Source organism: Triticum urartu, chromosome 5A (genome assembly GCF_056163025.1).
Source record: "Triticum urartu cultivar PI428250 chromosome 5A, HENAU_Tu73, whole genome shotgun sequence".
NCBI classification, from domain to species: Eukaryota; Viridiplantae; Streptophyta; class Magnoliopsida; order Poales; family Poaceae; genus Triticum; species Triticum urartu.
Window position 1 is genome coordinate 109,294,900 of NC_141877.1, and position 12,556 is coordinate 109,307,455.

Consider the following 12,556-nt stretch of genomic DNA (forward strand, 5'->3'; position numbering starts at 1 on the left):
GATGACCTAAGGTTCATCAATCCATGAGAGGTGTAGGATGAAGATGGTCTCTCTCAAACGACCCTGCAACCAAATACAAGAAATCTCTTGTGTCCCCAACACACCCAATACAATGGCAAATTGTATAGGTTCACTAGTTTGGCGAAGAGATGGTGATAAAAGTGTAATATTGATGGTAGAAATATATTTTTGTAATCTGAATAAATAAAAACAGCAAGGTAGCAATTAGTAAATGGGCACAAAAACGGTATTTCAATGCTTAAAAACAAGGTCTAGGGTCCGTACTTTCGCTAGTGCAATCTCTCAACAATGCTAACATAGTTGGATCATATGATTATCCCTCAAAGTGTAATGAAGAATTACTCCCGTGTTCCTATTAGCGGAAAACAAAAGATAGGAATTGTTTGTAGGGTACTAAACCACCTCAAAGCTATTCTTTCCGTTCGATCTATTCAAGAGTTCGTACTAAAATAACGCAAAGCTATTTTTTCTGTTCGATCTATCCTAGAGTTCGTACTAGAATAACACCAAAGCATATTCATATTCATAATACTCAATCCACACAAAGAACTACAAGAGTGGCCCCAGATTTCTACCGGAGAAACAAGGACAAGAACTTGCATCAACCCCTATGCATAGCCCAATGTCACCGAGGGAATCTGCAAGTTGAGTGCCAAAACATATATCAAGTGAATCAATACATCACCTTGATGTCTCTTGAGCTCTGTAAGATAGGGGAAACCACACGTTGTGGTGCCTTGTATTGATCATTATATAGAGGTTACAAGACAGAGTTCGTATCATGCAATACACGGACACCTATACAAGGACTACACATATACAACCGTATACCTATACAAATACAATACAATTATATATTCTAACACCCTCCCTCAGTCGCAAACGGGCATCGACGAATGTTAAGACTGTCCCAAAAATCCAAGAAGAGAGGTGATGGCAATCCTTTGGTGAAAATGTCCGCAAATTGGGAAGAACTCAGAACGTGAAGAACCCGGGCCTCGCATGTGGTGACACGGCCTCATACAAAGTGTATATCGATCTCCACATGCTTGTTGTGCTGATGATGAACGGGATTCTGTGTCATGTAAACAGAGCTCACATTGTCACGAAAAACCACACTGGCACCAGTCACCGGTCGATGAAGCTCCTGAAGAAGTTGTTGTAACCAACATGTTTCAGCCACCACATTCGCAACTGCCCTGTATTTGGCCTCGGAGCTGGAGAGAGAGACCATGTGATGCCACTTAGCAAACCATGACACTGGGTTAGCGCCTAGGAATACATAATAACCAGAGGTAGACCGGTGAGCGTCTAGGCAACCTGCCCAATCAGCGCCAGAATAGGCCGGCAACTTGTTAGAGCTGTGTCAAAATAAAGTGAGGTCATACCTGGTGGTGCCGCGGATGTAGCGAAGCAAACGCTTCACAAGGAGCAAATGATTAGCCTGAGGATCATGCATATGAACACAAATATGTTGCATAGCATAGGAGATGTCTAGCTGAGTGAACGTAAGGTACTGAAGACCGCCTGCAATACTACGATACTCGGTGGGATCTGCAATAGGATCACTGGACTTGGCTGAAAGTTTGGAGGTAGTATCAACTGGAGTAGAGATGGATTTGCACTGCAACATGCCAGCTATATCAAGAAGACCAAATGCATACTTCTCCTATGAGAGGAACAGACTGTCCTTGTTGCATGTGACAGAGATGCCCAGAAAGTAATGAAGATTGCCCATATCTGTCATAGTAAACTCGATACGAAGAGAGGCAATCAAACTGTGCAACGATGTCGAGGAAGATGTAGTCAGGATGATGTCATCCACATAGAGCGGGACATAGGCCATGTCAGTGCCACGCCAATAGACGAACAACGAGCTGTCGGATTTGGAGCCAATGAAACCAACCGATGCAGTGAAGGAAGCAAACCGCTAAATCCATGCTCGAGGTGCCTGTTTCAAACCATAGAGTGATTTGTTGAGCCGACAGACCTTATCAGGGAAGTTAGGATCAGTAAACCCAGAATGCTGACGAGCATAAATAGTCTTGGTGAGAGTGCCATTGAGGAACACATTCTTCACGTCAAGCTGATGAATCAACCAGTCACTAGAGAGAGCACTGTGCAAATAGTGGCTGCCTTGATGACAGGGCTGAAGGTTTCCTCAAAATCAATAGCTTCGCGTTGAGTAAATCCACGGAGCACCCAACGATCTTTGCATCTATCCAAAGAACCATCAGACTTCATCTTGTGACGGTAGATCGACTTACTAGTAACGATGTTATCATTGCTAGGTGGATCAACAAGGTCCCAAGTGTTGTTGGAGAGAACAACACCATATTCCTCAACCATAGCGGTATGCCAGTTCGGGTCCTTGAGAGCACCACGATAGGTCATCGGTATTGGAGATAAACCCTCAACATAAAGATCAAAAATCTTCTTCAGCTGCACAATTGAAGGAAATATGCCCTAGAGGCAATAATAAAGTTGTTATTATATTTCCTTATATCATGATAAATGTTTATTATTCATGCTAGAATTGTATTAACCAGAAACTTAGTACATGTGTGAATACATAGACAAAACAGAGTGTCCCTAGTATGCCTCTACTTGATTAACTCGTTAATAAAAGATGGTTAAGTTTCCTGACCATGGAAATGTGTTGTCATTTGATGAACGGGATCACATCATTATAGAATGATGTGATGGAGAAGACCCATCCGTTAGCTTAGCATTACAATCATTTAGTTTTATTGCTATTCCTTTCTTCATGACTTATACATATTCCTCTGACTATGAGATTGTGCAACTCCCGAATACCGAAGGAACACCTTGTGTGCTATCAAACGTCACAATGTAACTGGGTGATTATAAAGATGCTCTACAGGTGTCTTCGAAGGTGTTTGTTGAGTTGGCATAGATCAAGATTAGGAATTGTCACTCCGTGTACCGGAGAGGTATCTCTGGGCACTCTCGGTAATGAACATCACTATAAGCCTTGCAAGCAATGTGACTAATGAGTTAGTTGCGGGATGATGCATTACGGAATGAGTAAAGAGACTTGCCGGTAACGAGATTGAACTAGGTATGAGGATACCGACGATTGAATCTCGGGCAAGTAACATACTGATGACAAAGGGAATGACGTATGTTGTTATGCGGTTTGACCGATAAAGATCTTCATAGAATATGTAGGACCAATATGAGCATCTAGGTTCTGCTATTGGTTATTGACCGGAGATGTGTCTTGGTCATGTCTATATAGTTCTCGAACCCATAGGGTCCGCATGCTTAACGTTCAATGATGATTTGTATTATGAGTTATGTGTTTTGGTGACCGAAGTTTGTCCGGAGTCCCGGATGAGATCACGAGCTTGACGAGGAGTCTCGACATGGTCGAGAGGTAAAGATTCATATATCGGAAGGTAGTATTCGGGCATCGGAATGGTTCTGAGTGATTCGGGTATTTTTCCGGAGTACCGAGGGGTTACCGGAACACCCCGGGGAAGTGTTGGACCTACATGGGCCTAAAGGGAGAGAGAGGGAAGCCCGCGGGGGTGGCGCGCGCCCCCTCCTAGGGAGTCTGAATAGGACAAGTAGGAGGGGGCACGGCCTGTCGTGGTTCTAAGCCTGACAGTAGAATATGGGGGTAGGAATGTAGAGGCAAGATCCTAGCTATGGAGGAGTTGTACAAGCGAGTTTTACGAGTTCAGGCCGTTCTCGGACGAAGTAACAGCCCTACGTCTTGAAGCCCGGAGGCAGTCGACTGGATATATGCATGTGAATTACAAAGGGTGCGAACCCCTTTGTCCCAGAGGAGAGGGGTGGCTTATATAGAGTGCGCCAGGACCCCAGCTCCCCTCCGTTACACAGAGGTCAATGTTCATAAAGGAGGAGCGTTACTGGTAACGTTCGGAGTAAAGTGCTATAAATGATTATTAAAGCTATGACTTTAATCCTAACCATTGCAGAGTGAGTGGATTCACATCTTCTGGTGGTCGAATGGTTGTTTGCATGGTCGAGTGTCTTTAAGGCTGTCGAGTGGAACATAGCTTCATGGTCGAGTGGATGATGATCTATCTTCGAATGCTTCTGGTTCTTTTAGAGATGTCCTTGGGGAGGGTATCTTGGACAGATCCATGACCCTACCCTAGGTACATAGCTTCGTCATTAGCCCCCGAATGGATCAGGGTTTGAGTGGGGAAGGAGTTGAGAACACTTCCGACTCATTCTTCGTGTGGTGAGTATAACTTATTATGGAGCCATGAACTGAGGAGACAACGTCAACTTCTTTTTCAGTCGCCTTGGTCCATTCTTGGTTTTTGCCGAGTGAATTTTCACGGCAGAACTCCGAATGATAATGTAGAGGACGTTTTCAGTCTGACAAGTTGCCCTGCTCCCCGCGGATTTCGCGGGATTCAAATTTTGGGAAGCGCGCCGGATGGGCGAGGCCGTGGTAATTGGGATGGATTAGGCAGGTCGCCTCGATCTCCACACCACCTTTTTCTCCATGTATTGCGCTCGTGACTGTTGCGGGATTTGTTTAGATCGTCTGGGCCTACCAGTCAGTCACTCGTGGAATGACCTTATAAAAGGCACCGGACTGGGTCTCTGCCCCATGTGCTCCCATTCTCTTTTCTTCTTCCTTCGACCTCTCCGCCACGCTCGCTTCTGCTCTCGTCACCGAATCCTCGCTCGAACTCGATCTGCCACCATGGGAAAAGAGAAGATGGTGGCGCTGGAGCACGCGAAGAAGGCGACCGCGAAGCCGAAGGGCAAGCGTACCAGTCGGGGCGGATCCTCGTCGAGATCCGGCCTGCCGCCGGGCTGGATCCAAGGCGACTGGATCCACTCGACGATCAGCCAGGACGACCTCGACGACCTGGTGGAGGGGGGACTGATCCCTCACAAATCGGCGCGGCTCCCGGGGAACGAGACCGAGCCGTAGCCAATGGAGGGTGAGTGCATTCTCCTCGCCACCCACGTTGATCGTGGATTTTCTCTGCCTCCCCATCCTTTCTTTCGGGGCTTTTTGAACTTCTTTGAGGCTCAGCTCCACCACTTCACTCCAAACACCATAGTCTATCTGGCTGCTTTTGTGTCAATGTGTGAAAATTTCTTGGGTTGTCGACCGCACTGGGGTCTTTTCAAACACATCTTCACCTGCCGCTCACAGTCGGTCAAAAAGACCAATCTGAGTGATGAGAGGACGCACGTGATCCAGATGTGCGGGGGCCTGGGGATCCAGATGAGGAACAAGAGCACCTTCCCAGCAATGATCCTTCCCGACTCGGTCCGGGGCTGGCAGTCGACTTGGTTTTACTGTATGGACCAGCCGACCCCGGGTCAGTCGACTGGACTTCCTCCCTTTTCTCTGGATCGAGTGGAGAAGCCCTCCTCCCTGAAGGTGGTCCCAGAAGAGAAGGCACATGTCAAGGTGCTGGTCGAGCGGGCCGTCCAACTCGTCCGCGACGGGATGACTGGGATGGACCTGCTGGAGGTCTTTCTTGGCCGACGCATCCAACCGCTTCAGGACCGTGGTCATCCGATGTGGATGTACTCTGGACTCGAGGACTCCACTCGGATCCACCCGGAGGACGTCAATGCGGACATCTTGGAGAAGTGGCTGATGGGAATCACCAGCAATAAAGACAACCCCCAGGGGTCTAGGAGGGTGATTCCATTCGACCACTCGCGCCAGCTGGAGCAGGTATGATTCTGTTTTACCAAGTATCTTTCCGATTCACCGTGTGACACCTTGTTGATGGTCGACTGAATTTCTTTTGATTGTTGTCTTTTCAGGCCCTCATTGACATGTACTCGATGCCCAATGGAGTGCAGGAGCAAGACGTCGAGGAAGGAGCGAGCGGGGGTGAGAGCGGTGAGTGGCACTCGGATGCCAAGGAGGACGAGGAGAGCGACGAATTGACTGATGACAAAGAGGTCGACTTGCCTCCTCGTAGGGAGAGGAGATCCAAAAACGCTCATGACCCGGCGAGCACTCCGGGCCTGGTGACCGCACCGACTGGGCAGTCTTCGAAGCGCCCCAGGACGTCTTCCCCAGCGCCGACTGAGAAGGCTCCGAAGTAGCCTAAGGTTGTGCCGCCTCCAGCGCCAAAAGCACCGAAAGCCACCTCCTCCAAACTACCAAAAGCTCTGCCCAGGATCAAAGTGACCATCCCTACCATCTCCGGGTAATCATCTGACCTGTTCTTTTCATCGACTCAAGCAACAGAACATAACCCACTGGGTGCGGGTCTTTGAAGTGCTGCTACATCAGGAACCTCCTCTCTCCAGTACCGAGACGAGGAGATGGAAGATGCGGTCACCTCCAACCCAGGTAAAAACTCTTATGATCTTTCTCTTGACTCCTCGGTCAATTGAATTCTAGCGGTTTACTTTAGAGTCGACTGATCTTCTCCACAGCTCCGCCCAACATCACCGATCTCCCAGATGACGATGAAGATGTGGCTCCTAGGCCCAAGAAGAATAAAAAGGCGACGGCTGGTAAGGCGTCTCAGCAGGGACCAACGACAACACCAACCGTCTATCAATCTGAAGACGCGGGCGGGGCCTCTGTAACCTTCGATGTACCCTTGTCGATTGAGCGCCCCGCACCGTCGACTGTACCGGTGATTCCTTCAGTTGTCCCATCTCACGCCTCGGAGGTCCAAGCTGCTGCACCTGGGTCGTCTGCTCTCTTCTTCACTAGCTATCCCATTCCGGACAACCAGTCAGAAGCGGCTGTGGAAGCCATCCGACAGGCTGACGTGATGATGGAGCGGATGAAGACGGTGCATGAGAATAGCCAGGCTGCCTATGATGCCAGTGCTGCTCTCCGGGCCAATGTCCAGGTAAGTAGACTTTTTGACTGCCCTTGTTCTATCAGGATATGCTACCCAAAATTTTTTATTCTATACAATCTCCTGTTGTTTGCGTCGAATCAGTGCACCCAGTGGTGTTTTGTTGTCTTTGGTAGTTGCATTCTTCCACTCGGTCTGTGCGAGTAGGATCTGAACCGGTGGGGGCACGCTAAGTGCACCCACTGGGTGTAATCCCCGAGACCGTAGTCGACTGCTAGCAGTCGACTAGGGTCTGAGTTCTACCTCCCTTTCTTTTCTTCCACTCGACTCGGGCAGACCGGTCGAGTAGGATCTGAACCGGTGGGGGCACGCTAAGTGCACCCACTTGGTCGACTGCTGGCGGTCGACTGGGGTCTGAACAGTTTTTTTTACTTGACCCGGGTGGACCGGTCGAGTTGGGTTTTAATCAGGGGGGTCATGCCAAGTGCACCCGCCGGGTGTAGCACCCGAGACCGCAGTTGACTGTGTGCAGTCGGTTGGGGTCTAAGCGAACTTCTTTTAAGCTTTATCCACTCGGAAGTGAACGACCTTTGATCTTGTCGATTGACACGTCTTTTGCCTTCTGCAGAAGTCTTGTACTCTCATTTCCAAGTTTGCTGAACTTGAGGAGAAGCAGAGGCAACTCAACCTCGACTTGGAGTTAGCCCAGCAGAATCTGAAGAAGCCTCAAGACAAAGCTGCCGGTATGGAAGGTAACTGCCTGTCGACTGTCTTTTTAAAACATTTCTTCGAGCTCTTGTCTGATCTGAATGCTTCTTTTGCAGAGAAAATGAAGTTGGCTCTAGAGAAGAAGGACTCGGACCTCGCCGCCTAAATGAAAAGCTGGAGTCTGCGGTCCACAAGAGGAATGACACGGAAGCTTATCTAAGGACTCTTGCTAAGAAGCTCTATCTCATGCTGGAAGGTACTCCCTTTAAACTGACTGTGTTGACGTTTGCGAATGAATCATGTTCGGTCGACTCACTAATTTTTGACTGCAGAATTCTGCCAAGATTTTGACGAAGAAGATGGAAAGGTCGAGACGGGTCTGGACCCTATCGCTTCTCCAGTTTGCGATGAAACTGCAATGAATGTGCTCCGACTGGAGTCTCGTGTCGCCGGCGTCACAAGCTACCTCGCGCGCCTGAAGGAAGCAGTCTCACGAGTCGACACATTGCTCTGGCCAAGGGCGACGCTTCAAAATGACCTAGAATCCCTGATGGCTCAACTCAACGAGATCCCTGACCGAGTGCAGGAATGGAAGAAGTCCTCCGCCCGGTGTGGTGCTGACGTGGCGCTGTCCTTGGTGCGAGTCCATTGCAAGGAAGCTCGTGAAGATAAGCTGGCTGCAATCAAGGTCGCAAACACTAAAAGGCATGACTTCCAGTCCTTCATGGAGACTTTCATCGCTGCTGCTACTCGGATTGCGGATGGGATCGACCTGGACGAATTCGTCGAGCCTGCCAGCCCTCCTCCTGCCGAGTGAACAAACTTATGAGACTTGAATCTGCTTTAAATTTGCCTCGGAATGCAGAGTGGTTGCTATAACCGTTAAACTCCTTCGGGATTGATGCTCGAATACTTTTGGTTTGCTGCTTGGAACTTTAGGATTTATCCAAATTTGGTTTATTTCCGAATATGCTTGTGTTTTGCCTTCAAGTGGACTTTGTTCTCTGCTCGGAATAGTCTTTGCGCTGGCGACACAGCTCTAAGATGGCGACTCCAGTCGACCTGCGCTTCGTCGCCCTTGCGGATAGGGATGGAGCGCACATTGTACTTGTGGCGTAGTCCCGAAGGAGAAGGTTGCAGTCGACCTGCACCTCGTCGTCCTTGCGGATAGGGATGGAGCACACGTTGTACTTGTGGCGTAGCTCCGAAGGAGAAGGTTGCAGTCGACCTGTACCTCGTCGTCCTTGCGGATAGGGATGGAGCGCACATTGTACTTGTGTCATAGCTCCGAAGGAGAAGGTTGCAGTCGACCTGCACCTTGTCGTCCTTGCGGATAGGGATGGAGCACATGTTGTACTTGTGCCGTAGCTCCGAAGGAGAAGGTTGCAGTCGACCTGCACCTCGTCGTCCTTGCGGATAGGGATATGTTTTGAACTTAGGCGAGTACTGGGCCACAGCTAAGCCTCTGAGTGGGAGGATTGCTCTCCACTCCGTAGGATTTTTTTACACTTAGGCGAGTACTGGACTGCAGCTAAGCCTCTGAGTGGGAGAACTTAGGCGAGCGCTGGACTGCAGCTAAGCCCCCCGAGTGGGAGGACTGCTCTCCACTCGGTAGGATTTTACAAACTTAGGCGAGTACTAGACTACAGCTAAGCCTTCGAGTGGGAGAACTTAGGAGAGCGCTGGACTGCAGCTAAGCCCCCCGAGTGGGAGGACTGCTCTCCACTCGGTAGGATTTTACAAACTTAGGCGAGTACTGGACTGCAGCTAAGCCTTCGAGTGGGAGAACTTAGGCGAGCGCTGGACTGCAGCTAAGCCCCCCGAGTGGGAGGACTACTCTCCACTCGGTAGGATTTTACAAACTTAGGCGAGTACTGGACTGTAGCTAAGCCTCTAAGTGGGAGAACTTAGGCGAGCACTAAACTGTAGCTAAGCCCCCGATTGGGAGGATTGCTCTCCACTCGGTAGGATTTTTTCAAACTTAGGCGAGTGCTGGACTGCAGCTAAGCCCCCGAGTGGGAGGATTGCTCTCCACTTGGTAGGATTTTTCAAACTTAGGCGAGTACCAGACTGCAGCTAAGTCTCGGAGTGAGAGAACTTAGGCGAGTACTGGACTGCATCTAAGTCTCCGAGTGGGAGAACTTAGGCGAGCACTGGACTGCAGCTATGCCCCCGAGTGGGAGGATTGCTCTCCACTCGGTAGGATTTTTTCAAACTTAGGCGAGTACCGGACTGCAGCTAAGTCTCTGAGTGAGAGAACTTAGGCGAGTACTGGACTGTAGCTAAGTCTCAGAGTGGGAGAACTTAGGCGAGTACTGGACTGCAGCTAAGCCTCCGAGTGGGAGGATTGCTCTCCACTCGGTAGGATTTCTTTCAAACTTAGGCGAGCACTGGACTGCAGCTAAGCCTCCGAGTGGGAGAACTTAGGCGAGCACTGGACTGCAGCTAAGCCCCCGAGTGGGAGGATTGCTCTGCACTCGGGAGGATTTTTCAAACTTAGGCGAGTACCGGACTACAGCTAAGTCTCCGAGTGAGGGAACTTAGGCGAGTACTGGACTGCAGCTAAGCCCCGAGTGGGAGGATTGCTCTCCCTCGGTAGGATTTTTTCAAACTTAGGCGAGTGCCGGACTGCAGCTAAGTCTCCGAGTGAGAGAACTTAGGCGAGTACTGGACTGCAGCTAAGCCCCCGAGTGGGAGGATTGCTCACCACTCGGCAGGATTTTCTTTCGAACTTAGGCGAAACGGGTTCGCAGCTAAGCCTCCGAGTGGAAGGATTGCTCTCCACTCGGTAGGATTTTTTCAAACTTAGGCGAGTGCTGGACTGCAGCTAAGCCTCCGAGTGGGAGAACTTAGGCGAGCACTGGACTGCAGCTAAGCCCCCGAGTGGGAGGATTGCTCTGCACTCGGGAGGATTTTTCAAACTTAGGCGAGTACCGGACTACAGCTAAGTCTCCGAGTGAGGGAACTTAGGCGAGTACTGGACTGCAGCTAAGCCCCGAGTGGGAGGATTGCTCTCCCTCGGTAGGATTTTTTCAAACTTAGGCGAGTGCCGGACTGCAGCTAAGTCTCCGAGTGAGAGAACTTAGGCGAGTACTGGACTGCAGCTAAGGCCCCAAGTGGGAGGATTGCTCACCACTCGGTAGGATTTTCTTTTGTACTTAGGCGAAACAGATTCGCGGCTAAGCCCACCCACTGGGGATTTCAGAGGTAAATAAGAACAACATCAATCGTACAAGAGGACTATAAAGCTCTTGTCTTTGGTAAACAAATTACAAAGGTGTTTCTTATTACATTTTATTCGAACGAGTGCTTAAGTATAAAAGGGGCGGAGCAGGCTCGTGGCTCGTCCTTCTAATACTCAACACTGTAAAGATGGTATGCTCCATTGTGGAGAACTTTGGTGATGATGAAGGGGCCTTCCCAAGCTGGGGCGAGCTTGTGTGGTTTCTATTGATCCACTCGAAGAACCAGGTCTCCTTCTTGAAAGGCTCGACCTCTCACGTTTCTGGTGTGGAATCGATGCAAGTCTTGCTGATAGATGGTCGACCGGATCAAGGCCATCTCTCTTTCCTCATCTAGGAGATTGACTGAATCTTGCCGGGCATGCTATGCTTGTTCTTCAGAGAAAAGCTCGACTCGGGGTGCGTTGTGGAGCAGGTCACATGGTAGAACAGCTTCGGCTCCATAGACCAAAAAGAAAGGAGTTCGTCCAGTCGACCGGTTGGGAGTTGTCCTCAAACCCCACAGAACTGATAGAAGTTCATCGACCCAAGCACCTGCTGCGTGTTTGAGATCACGCATCAGTCGGGGTTTCAATCCTTTGAGAATTGGGCCATTGGCTCTTTCTGCTTGTCCATTCGACTGCGGGTGAGCGACGGAAGCATAGTCGACTCGTGTGCCTTGAGAAGCACAGAAAGCTCTAAACTCATCAGAATCGAAATTCGATCCGTTGTCAGTGATGATGCTGTGAGGGACTCCATATCTGAATGTCAATTATCTGATAAAACTGACAGCGGTGCTGGCCTCAAGATTCTTGATAGGTTTAGCTTCGATCCATTTGGTAAACTTGTCGACTACAATGAGCACATGAGTGAAGCCGCTCCAACCAGTTCTCAGTGGTCCAACCATATCCAGTCCCCAAACAGCAAAGGGCCAGACGAGGGGAATGGTCTTCAGGGCTGACGCTGGCTTGTGAGACATGTCGGAGTAAAACTGGCAGCCTTCACATCTGTCGACTATATCTTTCGCCATTTCATTTGCTCGTGGCCATTAGAATCCGGCTCGGTATGCTTTAGCCACGATGGCCCCAGAGGACGCATGGTGACCACAGGTCCCTGAGTGGATGTCATTGAGGATCATTCGACCTTCTTCTGGCGTTATGCATTTTTGACCGACTCCAGTCACGCTTTCTCTGAACAATTGTCCTCTTATTACAGTAAAGGCCTTGGATCGACGGATGATCTGCCGAGCCTCTTCTTCATCTTCTGGGAGTTCTTTTCTAAGGATGTACGCAATGCACGGCACTGTCCAGTCGGGTGTGATGACCAGAACCTCCATGATCAGGTCGACCATTGCTGGGACCTCGACTTCAGTCGGATCTGTGGCGCTCTTAGGTTGCAGGGGCTCTTCAGTAAAAGGATCTACTTGAACGGTCGGTGTGTGAATATGTTCCAAAAACACATTGCCGGGAATGGCTTCTCTCTTCGAACCTATCTTTGCCAAGTCATCGGCTGCTTGATTTTTCAGTCAGGGTATGTGATGGAGCTCTAACCCCTCAAACTTCTTTTCTATCTTCCTTACCGCGTTGTAGTAACCAGTCATGGCTGGGCTTATGACGTCCCACTCCTTCATTACTTGATTGACTACCAAATCTGAGTCGCCGTAGACCATAAGGCGATGGACGCCGAGTGAGATGGCCATACGCAACCCATACAGGAGTGATTCATATTCAGCTTCATTATTGGAGGAATCAAAGTGAATCTGAAGGGCATATCTGAGCTTGTCTCCCCGGGGGGATACCATAACCA

General features: G+C 49.6%; 1 protein-coding gene across 1 annotated transcript; it reads right to left on the reverse strand.

Annotated features, from left to right (window-relative positions):
• Positions 1 to 996: 996 nt before the first annotated feature.
• On the reverse strand, positions 997 to 2,370 carry LOC147970492 (uncharacterized). The gene is made up of 4 exons (XM_087523460.1): positions 2,224 to 2,370; positions 2,012 to 2,107; positions 1,410 to 1,645; positions 997 to 1,096 (listed from the first exon to the last, which is right to left on the reverse strand). Exons 1-4 carry the CDS (start codon positions 2,368 to 2,370, stop codon positions 997 to 999), a joined length of 579 nt encoding a protein of 192 aa, XP_087379586.1.
• Between the last annotated feature and the right edge of the window lie 10,186 nt (positions 2,371 to 12,556).